Source organism: Buteo buteo, chromosome 26 (genome assembly GCF_964188355.1).
Source record: "Buteo buteo chromosome 26, bButBut1.hap1.1, whole genome shotgun sequence".
In the NCBI taxonomy this organism is placed as follows: Eukaryota; Metazoa; Chordata; class Aves; order Accipitriformes; family Accipitridae; genus Buteo; species Buteo buteo.
Window position 1 is genome coordinate 16,257,321 of NC_134196.1, and position 20,374 is coordinate 16,277,694.

The 20,374-nt window shown below is 46.0% G+C and overlaps 1 protein-coding gene across 2 annotated transcripts in view; it reads right to left on the bottom strand.

The window, feature by feature from the left end:
* HMGA2 (high mobility group AT-hook 2) overlaps positions 1–20,374 on the bottom strand; it is a 120,139-nt gene that overhangs the window by 14,179 nt on the left and 85,586 nt on the right. Inside the window, exons 4-5 of one of the 2 annotated variants that reach the window (XM_075058055.1) lie at positions 9,799–9,831; positions 3,505–4,230 (exon numbers count right to left, since the gene is read on the bottom strand). In XM_075058055.1, coding sequence (XP_074914156.1) covers positions 4,204–4,230; positions 9,799–9,831 — 60 coding nt within the window. In that variant the 3' untranslated portion in view covers positions 3,505–4,203. Of the gene's footprint in view, positions 1–3,504; positions 4,231–9,798; positions 9,832–20,374 lie in introns of those variants that run through there. The other variant, XM_075058054.1, reaches the window with a different exon arrangement.

Here is a 20,374-nt window from a genome sequence, read left to right on the forward strand (position 1 = left end):
CCCAGTGAAACAGGATCCATGAGATATTTTGCTATAGTGATGTGAGTGCTACAATGCCCAACAGTCAGGCTGCCATTTTGAATGGCTTTTTTCCTTCCTCGGTGTGAGAAAAGCACATTTATTTATTTAGGTCCTATAAGGATGAACTCAAGATGCTTACAAACACTGGACTGCCCAAAGGTTTAGGTCCTTCATGCACTGCTTGGCAATGTGCTGATGTCTGAAAACCACCTACATACTCCTGTAGCCTTCAACGCGACGCACCTAGTAGCATAATTCTCATTGCATAATCTGCTAAGTGGTTGTGATACTCCCAAACTTCTTACTGTGTCTATAAACACAGCAGCACCATGCTCACAATATCCAAGGAGCAACTGATGACCATGAGCCCTGAGCGGCCCCCCAGGCAGCAGCCTGTCTGTCACAGCCAGTGCGTGCCGCCTGGGTTCCTTCACACCATCACAGCACCAAGAGACAGCGCAATGAGAGCACCAACAAAGCGATAAGGGATGGAAGCTGCACCAGGGAAAACGGTTTTAGAGCGTCTGTTGTGATTTTAGTTCGTCCCGACTCTTACGATAGGATCCTTTGCCTGAGTTGTCCTCTCCCAGCTCCAAAGGAGGAGGCATGCTCGTAGGTCCAGCCCACCCATCCCAGCCCTAAGGTCTGGCACAGGCGTCCCAAGCTGACGGGCTGCCCAGGGAGGCCAGATGTCACCCCAGGGTAGCATGGCAGCACTGATTTCAAGGAACTAAATTCACCGAATTCCACAAATGCCCCACAGTGACTGACAGAGTAGCTGTGAAATGCTCCTTATTCTTCTTCCATTCCAAGACTGTTATTCTGGGCAACAAGGGGAACTTATAAAATTCCCCAGATGTCATGGAAACCCCAGAATAAAATATGATATTGGCTTCTTATTGCTTCCTTCCAGAACATGTTTAAAGATGTATATCATTTAATAAGGGCTGACCATACTGCTCTTTTCCCTAGCCAAATCTTTTTTAATAGTGCTGGTACGCAAATACTATAACTGACCATCCTAGCAAATTATTTAATACATAAAAAAATCTATTTTCATTGGTCTTAACTTTGATTTTCATTGTGTTTACCTTATTGCACATCCGTTGCAGCATACCTCATTTTTAACATACAATTTGCAACAGAATTTATATGTTCCTGAACTGGCACAGCAAAGATGTAGCAATTTCTAGAAGCAGCTACATAGAAGGTTCATGTACCCATGTTTTCCAGTGAAGCAGATGAGTTGGGTTACAGCCCTGGAGTATCTATTAATAATATTTATGTCAGGAAATAGGGCATCTTTCAGTGACTTCAGACGGGTGTGGAGGAGCAACAACAATGCTGACTGTGCAAGATGCAGAGCCTTTATGAGAAGCTCAGGAACCAAGCTCTCAGAGAAGAGCACTTTCTTCCTGCGCAGCCTTCTGACACACCTCGTCTTCGCTAATCAGCATTTTGATTATTTTTGTTGCTGTAAGTCCAGTGGCTGATCGTTCTGGTAGTTTCAACTTTCTGGATATTATTTGGGAAACATCTTCAAATAATACAGATTTTCAGAGGGCAGCCAAGTACTGCCTAGAATCCTGCGTGTCTGTGAAGATACCAAGTGTTAGCAGCACAGGCTCTTGGAAATCTTGGCCAAAATATGTAGCATGTGTAGGCAAAAGTAGCAGTGTCCAACTTACTCTTGAATGACATTTTTTTTAAAACGCTGTTCCCTGCCCAGTCATCTTCCTCAATGGTGTTTCCCAAGCAGAGCTCACAGTCCCTTCTCTTCTGGCTGTCATTAGTGAGGTTTCAGTTCGTGTCAAATTGGAGCCAAGTTCTGAACAGGATGGAGTACCTCCCTAAACAGCTTCTGTGGCCATGGCCACGGGGTCAAACACAAAGCCACCCTGTCCACAGCCATCGCCTGCCTGTCCCGGGCTTCTTCCCCAAGCAGGGAGGGGAGAGGGAAGAGGTGGGGAGAGGGCGAAGGAGGGGTGCTGCTGACTTAGGGAAATGTTTTAGCTTACCCCTTGTCCTCCAGCCTTCTGCCACCAACGGCAGCGCCTGCTCCAAGAGCTACGCGTGGAGCAGTTCAACAGCCATAGTTCCTGGACGTTTATATGTGCTTTTAGGGACAGTTCTTGCCCAGCACACAAGGAAAGAGCAGTGACCCAAGAGCATGTCTGTACTGAACTGGCAAATGAGTGACCAGGACTGCATGCAGAAAGCTGCCTCCTGCTCTAGGGCTTGTCTCAAAGGAATGAAACGTTGCATATTTGAACAGTTAAAATAATCTTTTTTTGCTCTTGTTCAGAGCTGAAGGCTCCTCCCGTGTTGGGCTATGCATGGCACTCCTGCTCTTCGGCTGACTCAGAAACTGGCTGACAAGGACACGCCATCTCCAAGCAGCACGCTGCAGCAGGCAGGACTCTGAATTGCCCAGACAGTCCCTGACAAGCCGTGAAGCAAAAATATCTTGCTAAATCCGATCCCTTTTTAGTCACATCAAATCACGAGTGTGCGTACTCTCATAAGTCCCTTATGCAAGAAGGGAGCATCAGCACCTCAGTTTTAGCAGAAGGGGAATCAAGACACTGGGAGACTTGCCTAAAACGGGACTTGCACCCTGCAGTGCTCCGCGCTAAAGGCTTCAAGGGAAGCAAGAGGCTCACCCGGGAGAGAGCTGGCTGGGGCACCGCTGCTCCTTAGGCAGCGTATGGGGACACAGAACCGGCACCCCAGCCTGCCTTGGGGGCCACAGGTACGATAAGCACGGGGATGCGTAACTCAGTCAGCATTTACTGACTGAATTATGCATCTGAATTGAACAGACGGGACCATCCAAAATCCCGTTTCTTGCCTGCGCTCAGGCATTGCCTGGCAGCACTGAGGCCGGTGCTGCTGTGAAGCTGGGACTCAACCAAACCGTCTTTCTCCTGGTTGTTCACTCAGTGGCTCTTCGGCCTTTGAATTGTTCGTTAGCTGCGCTGCATCCCAGGTCCAGCAAGTGGCACGAAGAACGCTTTCTCCCTTGGCAGCCAGGAGCGCTGCTGGGATGAGAAATGGGGCTGCTGCAGCTCTTTCTGTGTTGTCATTACTGGTAGGACGGGTTCAGTTGAAGAAAATACTCAAATGAGCTGAGAGCAAAAGCAATTTTTACAAAAGTAATTTTTATAAAATTGATTTGTGGTCATGACCTCGTGGCTCCAGTGTTCACTGTGTGAAACTGTACTTGCTGGCAAAGTCTTTGCCATCCCAACACTGCGAGGCCAGCGTGTACCTACCACTATCAATAAAAGAAACTATAAAAATGTAAAAAAAATTTGCCTCACAGAGCAGCAACCTCCATTTTCAGATCATTATATGTATTTCTGATTTTTGACTCTTTAAAAGTGACCGAATATCTGAATATAATCCTGTCCTGGAGGTAATTTTTTTCCTTTTCTTCCCTTCCTTCTGGTCACATAATATCTCAACTTACTTGTTTAATTTCTTTACAGCCAAATTCCTGGAAGCAGCCATCTCAAAAATGTTACTCTATCATAGCTACGTAATAAATGACAATCATAAATACTTAAAACCTTGGAAACCTGAATCCTACACTGATTTGGGTATTTAGGTGTAGCCTCATTCAATTATGTTATTCAGAGTCTATTCAGAAGTTATGTCGTATAAATAACACACAAAATATTTCCTGTCAGAAATACCCAGCTTCCTCTTCTAGACCTCACTCTTTAGCACAGGTTAGTGCTTCATCTGTTCACAGAACCGTTAATTGCAACTTCTTTATTTTTCCCCAGATTTTTTTTTGGTGTTTGTTTTTTTTAAAAAAAAACTGTGCCTTTTTTTTTTTTTCCAGTCATCAGACAAACTATTCAGTGCCCCTGTCACAAAAAAAACAATTATAAAAGAAGACTGAATATGTCTTCCCTTGGAAACCGCATCATGCAGTTGCCACCATTTTGCCTTGGAAGAAGAAAGTAAGGACGTACAGCCCAGCACCCTCCATGAGACTCCATCTACCGCATCCATGAAGAAAGCAAGATACTTTCCTGATTTCCTTAAAATCAAATTCAAACCTCGCCCAGAGCAATGGTAGGTCCATTCCTGCAGTTCAGGCATCCACCTAATTTCTTAATAATTCTGGCTGCAATCCACAAGTTTGATATTCTAATTTTGTTTTTTTTCATTTTACACGAAGCAATCCTCACAGGTTGCCTGAAATATAAACAGCAGAACTGGCAATGACGAAACATAACTTTCAAATTGGAGCCATTTTTCATAAGACTTTGCATGACATTTTTATCCATTTGTTAAAATGATGTTTTCAAACCAGAAAAATGTTTCCAGAACACTCAAAAGCAAAATCTGGAAGGATTTTGCAAAGCAAAAGTGTTGAAAAACCAAACCCAAACCCTATTTCGATATAAAAAGTTCAGTCCCCAAGTGATCATAATACTGTGAAGCTTTTGAAAAACAAAAATTCCAAGGACATCTATGGGGAAAAGGGTCAATAAACCCAGGTTATTTCATCATGAAGCTATTTATGCAAAACCTCTGACCAGCTCCAACAAGCACCGTCCCCCCTGCCCAGTGGTGTGGGAGGCAGAGCACTGAGCCGAGGGCCCCGCAACAGGGCTGGGGCTCAGACCCACTGGGCAAACTTCAGGCAGCTCCACTGGGACCACCCTCCAGACGGGGAGGTGCGGTGAGTCTGGGCTGACTGAGCTGGGATCTACACTCGCTCGGCATGTGTTCGCATGGTACCAAGAGCCTCCAGCACCTATAAGATGGCCCCAACCTCTGCCTTTGGGAAAACATTGAGTATTTGCTTTAAAAAAAAAACAATAAAAGAATGGTAACTCAGCCTTTCCGAGGATGTTCTGGAGCGGCGGATAGAACACACATGCACCTACCCTACGCTGAAGTATAAAATTCCAGGTACCATTGGAAAATAGAGCCTTGCCCTTCTGGGATCTGACAACTTTCTGACGCTCCATACCAGTAAATACAGAAAAAGTACAGGACACACAACACAGCTTGCTGGATGCGGTGGGAAGAGCAACGAAACCGCGGGGCGCCAGGTCAACCTCCAGGGCAGAGGTTCTCCAATGGTTCTACAGCCGAGGCTCAGTTGAGTAAGGCTGCAATATTCCTGGCTCGGCAGGACACAGGGTGGGCTCGGACAGCAGCACACGCTCTCTTGGATGTGCATGTGCACCTGCTTGGGTCCAAAGGCTTTGCCATCCTGTCTGTGACACTGGAAGCTTCTTTTCAACCTGCTAAAGTGGATCTCTGGAGTATTTCTACCACATTTCTGCCTGAGACTTCCCAGAAGGGAAAAAAATAAGTCCACATGTGGTGGCTAGCACGTACGCAGAATGCCTGAAGCTTGTGGAAGCGCAGATTTATTGCACGGCGCGGAGAGGTGACGCAGCACGTGTACCGTGGGCCTGCTGGCCAGGGTGTCCCTGCGCATCGGACCTGCCACACAACCACCACGGGTCCCAGGCTCTGCTTTGCTCACAAAGTCTGCTGCTTTTGGGCTGCATATGAATGTGTGAATCACAGATGTAGCTCCTGGGCTGCAGAGCCTGTCTGAAGCTTTTAGCATTTACTGTGTCCTATGCTGAGTAGGCATATGTGATGGAGGCAGCTGGGGAACACAGATAACTTGAGGCTGTGAGGTGTATGTATATTATGACTAATTACCATGCATAACTTTACTGATACCAAGACTAAGAAAGGAGTAACAGGAAAAAATACAGCAAATCTGCATGTTCTTTCCTATACAAAATAACACTTTTCTTTTCAGCTTTTATTCTTGTTGGGATTTGATTTTTTTGGACATTCTTTTAAAAGCATCTAATGTGTTTAGCATTAGGTGGAAAAGTACACTTGAAGTGCACTTTAAGTGTACTTTTGGTGTACTTTTTCTGTACACTTTTTTGTGTATGCTTTTCTACATACACTTTATGTATACTTTTCTGACTGATACGCTGTCTTTCTGACTGATATGCTGCCTTTCAGACTCGGATACAAAGGATTTGCAAGCATTTGAGAGTTTAATAGACCTCCCAATGAGATTATAAGAAGATTTTCAAAGGGCTGTTCTACACTCACAGTATTTCTTCTCTCCAGAAATGATAAAAGTAAAACATGTCCTGTTTCCAGAAAACTTTGATGGCTTTCATGATGTTTTCCTAAAAATATCTATTTCCTTTGTATTACTTAAGAGTGTAACTCCCCCATATGGCTGAGACTACAGCTGCTACAAATAGCTTAAAAATGAGGAAATGGAGAAATTTCTATTTCTATTTGGACTGCTTATTTGCACACCTCGGTAAGAATATTACTACATCATGATTGTAAGATCTGGCTGTCCATTCTTTGGCGACAGAGCAGATTTCAAAGGACCGTCTTGGTTTTGAGGTTTAGGCACGTATTTACGTGAAAGTGCTAAACTTACCCACATCACGCAACTAGGCTGGCTATCTTTTCCTCATTTCCCCAAAGAAGTGTAAGAGTATGCGTCAGTGATCATCACAAAGATGTGTACAGACCACAGTATTTAAAGGTTGCTATTATGATATGGGTGTGTAGATTTCCAGTGGATTTTATGGCTGCATTTACCCTCTGTGTGATGGTAAATCTTCAGAGCTCTGGGGATGTTTGAAGATATTGCAGAAGTTTATATAGGCATCTGTATGGCCCTAAACTGGACAGCAGATATCCATAAAGAGATTTAGAGCATGGCAGAGCCCTGCACGATGCTTAAAATCTGGGAAACAGTAATGGGAACAGAGCTGTTATTCATAAAATGAGAATTTTATCTGGTCTTGCTGCTTCTATATTTTTAAAAATAGCACAAACCCAAGAGGCACAGGCGCTAGCAGCAATAACAACAGCAATGGTGATGTAAACTAATGCTCATAGAAGTCTTTGAGAATGCACCAAAAATTCAAAGCATGGGAAAGCACTCAGGGATGAAGCCTGACCAAGAATTTCTGCCACTTTTACCAAGGCAGGCTGGGGTAACACGCTTACCATCACACAGCAGTTCTCAACTGTAACCTCTTACAGTCCCCACTGATGAAGAAAGAATACATTTCTAACTTAATCCAGACTGCCACATGGTAAAGCCATCTGGGAGGATATTTTGAAGGAAACAGATGGAAAAGGAAGAGATTCCTCTGAATGTAGTGTAAGATTTACATTATCCTCCATGAACTTCCATGTAGTCCCCATGTTTATATTATTTATCACTATTTCCTTAGACAGCTCAGATTAGGAAGCCTGCATGAGCTCATGTTCTTGTTGTTAATTCTGAGTCTGAACCTCCCTCCTTTAAAGGGAAATTCAGTAGTGTAAAAAGAAAACGGAGAAAGGCAACTGGCCTTAAGTGAAACCCAGCAGCATGAAGTTCCTGATTGTCCCAGGAATCACACTGTTTTACCTCCTCCTTCTTTCAGCCTCAGGAAGACACTGTCACGAGCGCTTGCTCACAGCTATCATTTTTGTTCTCTGCCATGCACCCACACCCGGCAAAACCGCAATGTTGCGCTAGCATAAGCGTGGGAGCGAGGCCTGTTAAAACCAGGAAGGGTTAAAGACAAGTCAGTGATTTCACTGAACATCCTCAGGCCAAGGATTAAAAAAAAGAAACGTTCTCTGAGTGAAGACATGGCACACAAATAATTTAAAGAGTGTAATTTCACTAGTTGTGCTGTGGTGACCGGGGATTTCTAAAAAGCCCTCTCTCTCCTTTCATGCATTCTTCTGTGCCTCCTCGTTTTCCATACAAACATTTCCATTACTAATGCGAATGTCAAAGGGCCTCCTTCTCTCTCTCTCTGTCTCTGACCACAGAGATGCTGCCGAGGCACCGTGCAGCGGCGGCTGCGTTCGGCTGGCTGAAACACCCTACGGCATCCCCACCAGGATCACCGCTTCGGGAAGGGAGGGAGGGGAAGACCCCTACAGGGAACCCTGGTGCTTCGGCTCAAACGCCTACATTACTTCGCCATCAATTAAATCTGTCATTACTTTGTTCTGCTACCAAAAGACGGAGTCCCAGGTCCCCTCTTTGCCCTCCCACAGCCCAGCCCAGCCTCGGTCCCAGCCATTTCTCCCTCCCTCGCGCTGGGGCTCGCACTAGATCGCTGTTCAAACAAAACACTCGCCCGGGGAGATCGGAGACCTAGCGGCACCGCACGTGCCATCGGCAGCAACGGTTTCTGCCAGGCTGGGCTGCGGCAGAGCCACCGGCTCCGGAGCCCTTCATCCTGCTGACTCCGGCAGGGATGAGCTCTGCTGCGTACCGGAGGAAATCGCAACACGAACAGCCTCCTCCCGGGATTCTCGGCTTCCTGGATTTGGCCTCCTTTTGCACAGCAGGGTTTAAGCCTCCCCGTCTCTCAGGTGCCACGGAGGGGATGGCTGGCTTTCTGCCCGCCGGCAGATTTACTACTATGTTGTAGTAGGAATCGCCTGATGGCAGCCCTAACAGTCGGAGGATATAAGCTAGACCAGGGAGAGGAAATATCTTTTATTAGAACAACTTGGTGTGTTTTGAATTGTGTGGTGTAGTCAGAAGGTTATAGATGGTAAGTCCTCAGGGACTGATGTTGTGTTTCTTGCATAAGCTGGCCTAATAAAAGACACTACCTCTCCTTGCAGAACTGACCTCACTTGAAAATACTACTACATTCATCCTGTATGTTATCTCCGCCACTTGGAAACATTAATATTACTTCCAGTGCCACGGATTCATCGTTGCTGCGACTGTATTGATTTCTTTTGTAGAAACTGGATTCCTGCACATGCTTTGGAGAGTTACATCATTTCGCCCCTTCAACTCACAGCTAGGATGTTTTCTGTTTCTTACGTAACAGCTCCTAATTCAGATTACAGTAGATATTACAACAATGTACCCTGTACAATAATGTATTAAAACCATAAGGTGGAAAAACAAAAGTATTACTGCTCTCTGAAAGCAGACCTCTTTCCAGAAAAGCAATGGACCCTTTATGCTCTTGACTCAGCAATCATTCATATTCCTGGCGGTACAGCAGCACAGCCCACGGACTCTGCTGAGCAGGGAGGGACCTGCTCCCATGCCCACAGGCTCTTCTCTGCTGATGCATATGTAACAAAGTGGCAGAGTTAGGTTTTGGTTTTTTTTTAACACAGGGCAGGCTGGGGAAAGAAAATGGAGGCAATCGTGAAGGCAGTGTTTGACCAGTTTCATGACACCTTGCGGCTTGCACTTTATCCAAGGTGTTAAAGAAGAATAATACCATCCAACAGAAGAAGTTCAAACGTGTTAGTCTTTATGATGGATCCAGTCCAGTTACCAAGTTCGGCCTATTTTATTTTGTGGATTTAGAGGCTCCTTTAGACCAGTGGGGAGAAGGGTTTTATACCTGTGCCCCCTCCTTGCTGTAAGCAGTCCCCAGTTACCCACGTTCAGGACGCAGAGAGATACCCATCACATGCCAGACTCGCACCACGCGTGTGTGCGCGTGTGCCTGCTTTATCATCACAAGGCGGCTGCTGCAGAAAGAGGACGTTTCTGAGCAAGCACCATCCGCTGCTTCCTCCTCTCCTTCCCAAGGGCCACCATGTGAATTGTTCTGGTGGTTGTGCCTAGCAAGCCAACAGCTGTCCCCAGCTCATACGATTGATATATTTCTCTTCATTCTTTACAGTAAAGGAGACCAGTTTGAATACTGAAGAATTATTTCATTTAAAGTAGTCTAAAGAATTTAAATTAGCTTTTCTTACCTGAGCAGGCTTCTTCTGAACCACTTGTTGAGGCTGAAAAGTAAAACAAAAGTACGGTGAGAAACAAAATTCGCTGAGGTCACTTAACTGTGATTTCACAGATGCTGGGAAAAATGTTTTCAGCAATAGAAATAAAACACAGGCAAACCCCACATTCAGAAATGGAGTGATGAACATACCAAGCTCTCACACCTAGCCTCTCTTATACCTATCTATGACTTGGCTCTGAAGTAGTTCAGATTACTGTGGATGCAGAGGAGTACATTAAGCTTGTATAATTAAAACGCAGGTGAAATCTAATTTAGCATGTTGCATCTTTCAGCTCTCCTATCATACTGCTAGATTTACTTTGCTGCATTACGGATCAGACCACGAGAGTGGCCTAATTCTATAACTAGGTTTTGTTGTCTGCACTGATGCTGTTCACTCTCTTAGCGCACTCTTTCAGCCGTGAGTGGAGTGCCGTGCTGTGGGGAAATTCTTCCTCCTGGCCACGAGCAGGAGCACAGCTCGGGCAGAGGGGTGAGGGACACATAACCCCATTCCCAGCCAGGGCTTCCCACTTGACCAAAGCCATCCCTGCCAAAGTCGGGAGGCTGGGACGGGCAGTTGCTCCAGCCCTCGGAAGCTCTGGTTTGAGATCTCTAGCTGCACGAAGGCGATGCTGTGCTGACCCTCGTGAGCCTGTTGACGTGATTTTGGGGATGCCCGTCACCGGGCAGGGTGGGTGTGTGGGCAGGGAGAGCCGGAGGCCGTGTCCACCTGCCTACGCAGGACCTGGTGGCACAGCCGTGGGCTCCTCAGCAAGTCTGCCTCCTGGCTGCTCCCACCTGGGGACGGGAAACACAGTCCCCACAGGAGTCAGGAGACCCACCAAGGTGCCGGTGCCCTTCCTCCCCACCCTGGGGAGGAAGAGGAACTAATACAGGCGCACTTAAAATACATCACCACCGCCCAGATGATGTGACGACCCTTGTGGGTGCTAGGAGCAGCACGGAACAAAAAGACCACAGATAAAGGATGAAATCCTGACACTGAGAGCACAAAAGGGCTTTTCTTACTTCAGTGGGGCAAAGCTGCTGCCTTCCCCCGCCCAGGACTTTCTGTTTTCAAAGTATATGAATCGCACCCAATGATTTTCTTCCTGCCCTTCCTTCCTGCCTGTTCCTAATCTCAGCCGTGATTTTAGTGCCTCGCTTGGGCAGAAGCCAACATGCTGTCCCTCTGCATGGCCAAAAACCTCATTTTCATGACAGTGTAGTAGGAAATAACTGGAATATTTCTGAATAAACAGTTTAGTGTAACTGGCCTTTCAGAGCAATATTTCAGTGGGAAGGATCAATGAAAATGTAAATTAAATGTAACTGATTCAATTCAGACTGCCCACCACAAGCGTCCCATTTTAACAAGAGATGCTTTGTTTATTTTCAGTCTTTTTCTAATTCAGCGGAATCCTATTGCTGCTATATTTTTCTATCTGTGCCTCAGGCTCCAAGTTCTGCTCTCAAATACATATGAGAAAAAAACTATGTGATGACTGGGTCCGTCTTTAAAGTTCAGGTTGGACCCTTTTCTTTTCCATTAAATTCCCTTGCAATGGAGAAGCTATTACCAAGGCACACATTTTACTGATGCCTTCTCCAGGTGGACTGCAAGCCCTGAACTCATTAATGGACATTTGCTGCCCTCAGACAAAGGAATGATTTGTTTCAAAGAAATCCCTCATAATTACAGAACTCATTGAGCTCTTCGGTAACCTGCCACTAGTGCTTTTCTGCTTTAATTTCTTTTTTTGCCTGCTGATTACACCTGTACACGTGTTTACTCCCAAACCACATGAAGTCCACAGACATTCTTAGAGGCTGACTGTTTTCTCCTGCTCAGAAATCCCCACATATATTTTTGGCTGTGCACTCTGCATTCATGTGACTCTCACACACTGTAGCTCAATGAAATCTTCTGAAAGAGCTGCCAACTCACCAAATTTTCCATGAATTAGGTCCTGACACTTCAATGAGAGGAAAGACAATGTCTGAAACAAGGCCAGCTCTGGCTTTCTGCCTAGTATGTGTCACAGTAATTCTACCAGCTGCCCTTCTACACAGCACTTCATACTTTTCAGACCACCAAAAAGCCCCTTGAATACTTTCAGTGATAGCTGGGGCTCAAACTGCCAGCGTGTTTTCCCAGCCTCTGGCACCCAGTGGCTCCGGACTGGACCTAGAAAGTTTTTTGTGTGTGTTTGTTTTGTTTTGTTGTTATTTTTATGAATGGCTTTCGCAGAGGACTCAGACTCCAGCACAATCCTATCCAGCCATTCATAAAAAGCAGAGGGAAAATATTGTACTTTGCCCAGTTGGAAACTGCCTCTGATACTGACCAAGGCTTTCAAGAATCTTAGTCATTCAAGACCTTTGCTATCGTAGTGCTTCCTATCGAGAGCTCCCTGGTGGGGCTTGCTCACTGCCGGCTAGGTTTCCACTGGATGTGGGATCTGGAGTTGAGCGCGTGTTACGCTTTCTCCCTTAAACAGAATCAGCACAGCTACGAAAGCTCAAAAGCAGGGCTCAGCCCCTCCGCTGGTATTGAGGGCACGCACCACCGACGTGCGGGGCGCCATGCCCGCTCGTGCCAGGCTGAGGGCTCCGGCTTGTGGCCGCTCAATCGCTGCAAGTGCTGGTTTTCAGGGACGTTGCTTCTCCTGCTTCAGCCTGGCTGAGTGCAGGAGCTGTCTGCACGAATGCAGACTGGACAAATCCAGCAAGGTCCAGCCCGGCGAGGATTGCAGCGCCCGCTCGCTTAGGTCACCCCAGAGCAGACGAACTGCAGCGGACAGGAATAATGAGAAATTTCCCAAGCACTCCCTTTCATTTCTTTAACTGTTGTGGATGTGATGCCTTTGGAAACTTTTTGACACGCTATAGATACAAACGCCTCAACTCGCCAAGCTTTGTGTTCGCTCAGTTAAGAGACCTTTTCAGGGCTTCAAAGGAGACACCTCCGATTCAAGAGAGTGTTGCAACTGCATGTTCAACTAGCTGGAAAGAAAGAGAATCTGTCTCGGTTATGGAAAAGCCTGGAAACATAAAAAAGCCAAGGACAAGAGACTTTAAAGAGGTGCTTTGGAGCAAAATAGAGTTGTAGGCAAGACACAAGAGCTCTGAACTACCATGCATCCCCCCAGGGGTGTGCAGAGTGAGATGGCAGACCTTCTGCTCTGCCAGAGGCTCTCACTTCTGTCAGTGATCATAGGTAAGGGGAGCTTCGTGCAACACAGGACTTTCTTTTTATCCCAAGTTTAAAAAACAGCTATTGTACACTGAATGTATATCAGCTGAAATTCCACACACTTGAAAGCAAAATTCAGGGGTTTTTTTCACATCATATGCAAGTACAGGTCAACCTTAAGTAGCTTTCTTAGATCTGTATGAGACAGAAAAACACAAGTGACAGTGTTGGAAAAATCCTATGACCATGTCATTTAAATGTCTGTCATACAAGAACAAATCCAAAATACAGCAGAATTGCTTTTGCCATGTTTAAACTATTAAGTATGTGAACTGAGGCGAAAGATAGTAATTTAAAACTTCAGGATAAGATTCCTAACTTTGAACAGAAAAAAAATAAACCACCTAAAGAGGAAAGTACACAATTTTTTGGTGGTTTTATCTTTGCTCTAAGTTTTTCATGTTCAAAGCCCAACTGTTTATCTCCTACAAGACACTTCTTCCACTCCTCCTCTGTCACCACACATTTTATTTTCAAATTCTGTTACTTTACTCTTTGTCAGTATCTTAGATGCATCCCTATAGCCTATGCAGTCACTGGCCAAACAATTTCTTTGCCTTCTATATGAGAACAAAAGAGCAGCCTCATGTGATGAGTTCATATTCATCTTGTACCAGGGGTCAAAAGTTGCATCAAATTCAATTTGTCACACTTCTCATTCGCTGGCGTACTTCTTCTTACCCTGTGACTTTTCATAGCGTTATGAAAATAAGGAAGGATAAGGGTAAGTCTATGTCAACTAGTATGAGCAGTGCTGGAACACATTTTTAATGATCAGAGATAAAAGCACTGGTCTGAATGCAAATCATCCCCTGACTGCTGTGCCCGAAGCTCCAAGGGCAAGCTGCACTCACAGCGCTCCTAGATTTTGTGTTCGTGTCTTCCTCCTCAAACTGAGTATTATGAAGATGTTTGACGGATGCTTCTTGGCAACAGCAACTCTCTGTTTTACTCCCACAGCTTGAAACAGACAAGACATTTGCATGGAGGTAGCTCTGCTGGTGACACTAAATGACCATGATGGAAACTAACACCCAGTCAGGATGACATTTATAGTGCTGACAGCTCAGTGTTGTGCAGAGATCATTAAAACAATTTCACAGGTCACCCAAACACTTGTAGTTCTAAATTATAAGATGAGTAAAACCATATTTACTATTTTTGTCCACATATCCTCGAAAAATCAGGAAGTTCATATTATACCAGTTGAAACCAATATAATACAAAATAAATCACGTCTTCCAAGCAGTTCCATATGACAGCGGAGTAACTACTGTTCTGCCCTACAGCTTTAATCGGTTCGAGTCCAGCCTTTCCCTCCCTCTCCCAGCACAGAGTGGCAGATACAACACGGGGACCTGCGAGAGAGCCCTCGTCTCTGGGCAAAAGCGACTTCCAGCTGCGTGACCATCAGCAGGGATCCAGCCCAGGCTGCCGGGGACGGTGCGCCCGCTATTCGCTCCTCCGACCCAGGTACGCTCACGGCTTGCTTTGGAAACGATCTTCCTCTCGAGGGGGTAGCAGAAATGCTTTTTGAAGGCATCAATAGCAAGGGGGGGGATGCCCCCTCTGCCCAGGCAGGACTGGCTTGTGTTTTGGAAGCACAGGTCATGAATTCTCCTGCCTCCGGCGCATGTTTGCAGTCAACTGGCAACCGTGGTGTCTGTGTACGCACACTGCTGTGGGTCATTAGGATCTAACAGCAAAACCATCTGGCCCTTAGAGTTCAAAGGAGATTTCACAGTCCTCTGTGCAGTCTCATAAATGAGGCTAATAGTAATCTGTGGAGAATTTTGGCAAAATGTGTGGAACTTTTATTCTTTATTTTCTATCCTACTTGGCACTCCTCTGAGTTTTTAATACCAAATACAAAGTCAGGTCATTCAAAAAATATTTATTAGCTTATTAAACTGACCTCCCCTGACTGCTGCTGGAAAACCCTGCAACATCTCAGGAGCTGCACCAGTAACTTTAGCTGATGACAAAGTAAATAGTACTTCTATTCCACTTGCGGAGGAGAGCAGAGAGCATCAGAGTTTTCCAAGTACACAAAGTGACTTTTAATAGTTATTTGACTGGCAACAGTATTTTATATTTTAATAGGCGAATTCAAAACACACTGCTTCAAATCACTCTTCTGGTAGCCTGAAAATTCAGGCACTGGTACATCTATCGAGTCGGGTCTGTATATATCTAATGGAAGTCAAACAACTGACTTCAGCAGGGTTAGGATTTCACACGTTTTGTTTACGGAAAGCTACCTTCACTACAAAATGTCTCTCAGTTGATACATTCACAATGGTTTTATGTTCTGAGGGGACAAAAACTGTGAAAGGAATGTATCAAAAAACAAATTCTGTTTTCTTTTACACTCATATAGCCCATTATTTTCCAGTTGCTTTGATCCAGCCTTCCTCACAGCAGTAGATTTCCCACCATTACAGATCTTGGTAAGTACAAATTTAATGGCTAGAACGGAAAAGGAAAAACCATAATTTTTCTTCATCTGCTAGCTGAACTGTTAGTTCAAGCACAACAATACTCCACTGAGTTTATCAAGGATATAATCAAAATTCAAAGCACAGTAGCTGTTGGTTCAGTGCTCTTGATAGATGCTATTAATTTTTATAATGTTTCAGCCAGTATTGGTTACGTTTCCATAAAATATTTAGGGCAGTGCAGCTTATGAAATACCCATTTAATGGGCCTTGTATCTGTGGTTCAATACCATAAGCGAAGTTTAAATTGGCATACTCAGCTAAAATCAATACAGGTTGGCAGCAGGAGGATCTGCTGTTGCTGACTGCTCTTCTTCAGAGTCACCGCTGCTCTGTTGGGTTCCCCCGTTACTTCATTATCATCCATCATGTATTTGATAAGCTTTCCTGATGCATTTTGCTCAAGTTTAAGTTCAGCACCCTGTGCATTTCTCTGCTAAAATATTAAGAAGCAATTTCTGCCTTTCAGAATAATTCCACTACACAGTCCAGCATTGAGGTTTTCTTGATATGCACCTAAGGAAACATGAGCTGGCTCTTTTGTCTGGCGAACGTCATATGTATCTGTCTATTTATAACTCCCTACACTGACAAACTATTGAGAAAGCCAAATGGGAGGTTCCACTTATTCTTAGTTACAGCGTAAGGGAAAAAACCTACATCTTAGTAGACAGAAATAAATGGTAAGTTATTTGCAAAGAAACTAAGCCCTCATGATTCAGGGATATAAACCGATCAGGAACTACTTAGCTTTACACCTTGCAGACTTTTCCACACAAATAACTATTGTGCAACTGTTTATCTCCAGACTATCTTGTCTGTTTGGAAACAGCAACCCCTGTGTTCACCAGGCATTTCTCTTGGCCCATGTGGAAATGATTTTTGGTCACTACTAAACAGGCCAGATTTTAATTGATGACCTAGAGGTGAAAAGCACTGTATCACGTTACCATCCGGTTCCAACTTTCCTTTTAGAGTCTCCCCTCTCTTGCTGCTCAGGCACCTCCCGCCGTATGGACCGAAAAACCAGGGGCAGCTCCTGCTCCAGGGGCCGTTCCTGGCCGTACCGCTGACGGGGGCTGCACGGAGCTGATTGGAGCTGCACGACTGTCATCGGTGGACTCCTCTCTGGACCTGACTGCCAGGAGCTCCCGAATCCCCCCGGCCTTTGCACTGGCCTCCCGTGAAACAGCCGAGGAAACTGGGCAGTGGAGTCCCAAACCAGACAACCTGCTGCAAAATCTACTCAAGTTTGGAAAGTGAAGTCTGTACTTCAGTGGGTTTGCTCAAAATGTGACCGTTGTCAGGTACCATTTCTCTTTCTGGCCTCCTACGTTCATTCTCCTCCTCATTTTAAGGTCACAGAGACCTTAACTCGTTCAGTAACAGTGCCCTTGTGTCATTTAGAGACTGGAGAACGTGCCCAGAGCATGAGAGCGGGCACTATGTGAAGGCAGGTGCAGGAGAACATGATCTGCCTAGAACACCTACAGACCTCCCCTACGGCAGAAAACAATCCAGTCCAGGTCCACAGCCTGGCTTGCATCCATACCACCTTTCCTCCTCCCGTACGGGGCCGTCTCTTCCCCGTGGCCTTGGGGATGGGATGGGATGCCCATCCTTAACCACAGCTGGGCACCATCTCATGTGGCAGAGAACGGGACGGGGAAGGAGAGAAGGGTCCCAGCTGCACCGCACAGATGACTGCAGGGCAGTGCTGGAGGCTGTGCCTGGGCACTGCTGGGCTCGCTGAGCACAGACACAACTCTGGAGCCCGTGAGGAAGAGCGATCCGTCCCCTCCTCTGCACAGATCGGGGTAAGGATGCAAGGGATCTCAGCAGCCTCTTTTGCACGGCCATTTCTGCCCCTCCGGAGATGTAAAGCATCTTGTACAGAGCTTACGTGGTCGCCCCCGGGGCCGGCCCTAAACTCCTGCAGGAGCTTCCCCTTCCCATCCAGCCCACTGCCTCCGTGACCTCCCATTGCCCTGGGACGGCTGGGCAGGGTTCGCCTCCCAAGAAAAGGCACACAGCGCGAGGAAGGCCAACCGACTGTGCCTGGCTGATTTTCTGCAGCTGAGGATCTGGCCTGAGGCACTTCTCTTGAACTTCTTTGTCTGAGCAGATCCATTGGTAGCCACATGGTTGGCTGGGGATGTTTTTCTAGGTCTGGGATATACAGATGTCTGATAGCTGTCTGTCTATCGAATAGATTCGATAGTTATTACTGCCTCCAGGAAACTGATGCTGCTAAGAGGGTCTGTCGGAGTCTGACCAGAGCCTGCTGACATCCCGGCACAGTTTGATAAAGAAGTCACTGTCCAAAACAGAAATACCTTTTCCAAGTACTTGAAATATACCAGGGGCTTGGTGGCGAGTTGTTGTAATTAATCCACTTCCTGGCTTGACATATTTTGGGATCATTCTGGTGCGTTGTATGTTAAATACTGAACTCAGTTCATACTGTTATTTTTTTGTAGGGAAATTACATTCATTATGTCCAAAAGCGTGATTTGTAGACACCCCTTGCAAAGCAGAAAAAAACCCATTGCACTGCATTTCTGGCGTGCGTTTACCATTCACTCATTAACAGCAATTTCACCACATGCATCATTGTGAAATCTGCGTGACACAGTAACGTATTTTAAAAGATGGCAGCAAAACGATTTTCTCTTTTAACCAGCTAGAACTATTTACTAAAAGGTTGCAAAGTCAAAGCCTGCAATATCCTATCGTCAGCCTCTCAACAGCAGCAGAAATATGAATAGTGTCTGTGTACAGATGCTTCCCTCGGTCTGAAAGCGAGAGAAAGAAGGGGGAAGAGAGGGAGGGAGAAAGAGATTCTGCTCTTAATAATCCTGGTGTAATTTTGGAGTTGTTCTATTTATGTCCCTGGACAGACACTGAATTTAGCCCAGTCTAGGAGAGAATAATTTGACTGTAATTTTTACAGGACAATTACCTGACTGTCTAGCTACAGTTATTTAATAGCCTGTTGGAAGCTACATCTGACCTGAAGATCCTATTTGTTGCTTGGATCTAACAATGTGAACATCAAAGGTATGTACGTTAGGTATGCTCGCAAATCCCCTGCAGCTTTTTTCATAATAGTACTGAAACCCGATACGGCATCAAGAATGCAGCGCCTGGAGCACCCTACTACAGCCCCGCTCCCTGGGACAGCTTAAAGTGGTTTCCTCGCTCACAGAGCTCCATCCACCACTTGGAAAGCAGCCTGCTTTTAAATGTTACGGTTGCTAGGGAGGGCTTGGGAACATTTCACCAAACGCAGGTCATTTCAGAGAATAGCACCGCTCAGTATTTACTCTCAGTTCCTGATAACCCTTCCATATTTTGTTGTTTCTGTTGCTTAAGTGACAAAACCTGATTTTTCATGCCACAAAAAACAAAGCTAAATCCTGTCCTTGGCTAAATTCTGCCCTTGGTTCAAACCAGTTGCAGAGTCTACCCGAAGAGGTAAATGCTTCCATCTCCCAACCAGTCACGTTTTATTGTGCTTGGAACCTACGTGGTTTGGGATGTGCCAAAAATATACCAGTTGGTAGCATCTGTGGCTAGGTGGTCCTGGCAGCAGAGGTGAAAGCAGCTGGCTGGCTGAAGGAGCAGGATAGCTGGCCTCCAAATGCTGCTGTAGTTGGCACAGAGATACACCCTTTCTGGGAATTAGGTATGCTGGGTAGACAGAAGCTTGGTTTGCAGCCGAACACAATCCGCCTCCATGAGATCAGGTATTATATCAGCACCAGATCACTTAACGGCAGCTGCAAGATCATTTGAGCATTGGCAGCAAGGTGGCCAAAGATACCCTAATACTCTAGATATTAAGAGCTCTGGGAGCTACAAACGGTGTGGAGCAAGGTCCTTTTCTGCTGGTGGTCAGCAGGCTGCTCCCAGGCACCTACACGTGCCCATGTTCCATGCCCCTGACCCCCCAGCCCAGCCTCAAGCAAGACTTGGTCTTGAGAACGGAGCCAGGGAGTGCGAGGGTGTGCCTTGGGACGAGCCCCACGGACACCGGAGCTTGCCATGAGCCCGTTGGTCTCCCAGGGAAATCCCATGGCCAACAAGGAGGCCACCAGCGAAGGAAGGACAGCATTTGGAGGAGGGGTGAGGAAACAACAGCATAGCTTGGGACAGCGTGTGTAGGAGCTTCTGGAAATCTTTGGCTGGTAGGGAACAGTGCTGGGAAGTTTTGGTTGGGTTGCACAGCGGGAAAGATCCAAAAGGATGGGATGGAGGAATGGAAGTGGCAAGGAGAGATGGTGGGGAAGAGGGGGACCAAACACACACCGCCTTCCCTGCTTGCACACAAATGGGAACGAGGTCTCTCTGCTGCCCGTTATCTGCAAGGAACTGAGAGGAAACACATAGAAATACCTCATTCGTATTTCTTTTTTGTCCACCAATGCACACAAGATGGCTGTATTGTTGTCATATTTTTGCCTTCTTTTATGCTCTTAAAAGTGTGTGTGTGTTACTGCCACATTTGGGGCGGTGTGTGGTGTTTTTAAAGAGAGCACTTGGGAAATTTGGTTAGAAGGACTGTTTTTAGGTACCAGTGGGTTTTTTAGATTTTGGGATCAGATGCATTTAATAGGCTTTATAGGGTTCTTCACCTTCTCAGGTCATAAAAAGGACGAAAGAAAGAGGAAGAGCCCTGGGACCGTACTGCCGTGGGGAGTGGAGGATGACACCCCTCCCCGCAAGCGAAGAAACAATCTGCCGTTCAGGGCTGATGACAGCAGGATCCGCAGGAGCCCATGGTCTTC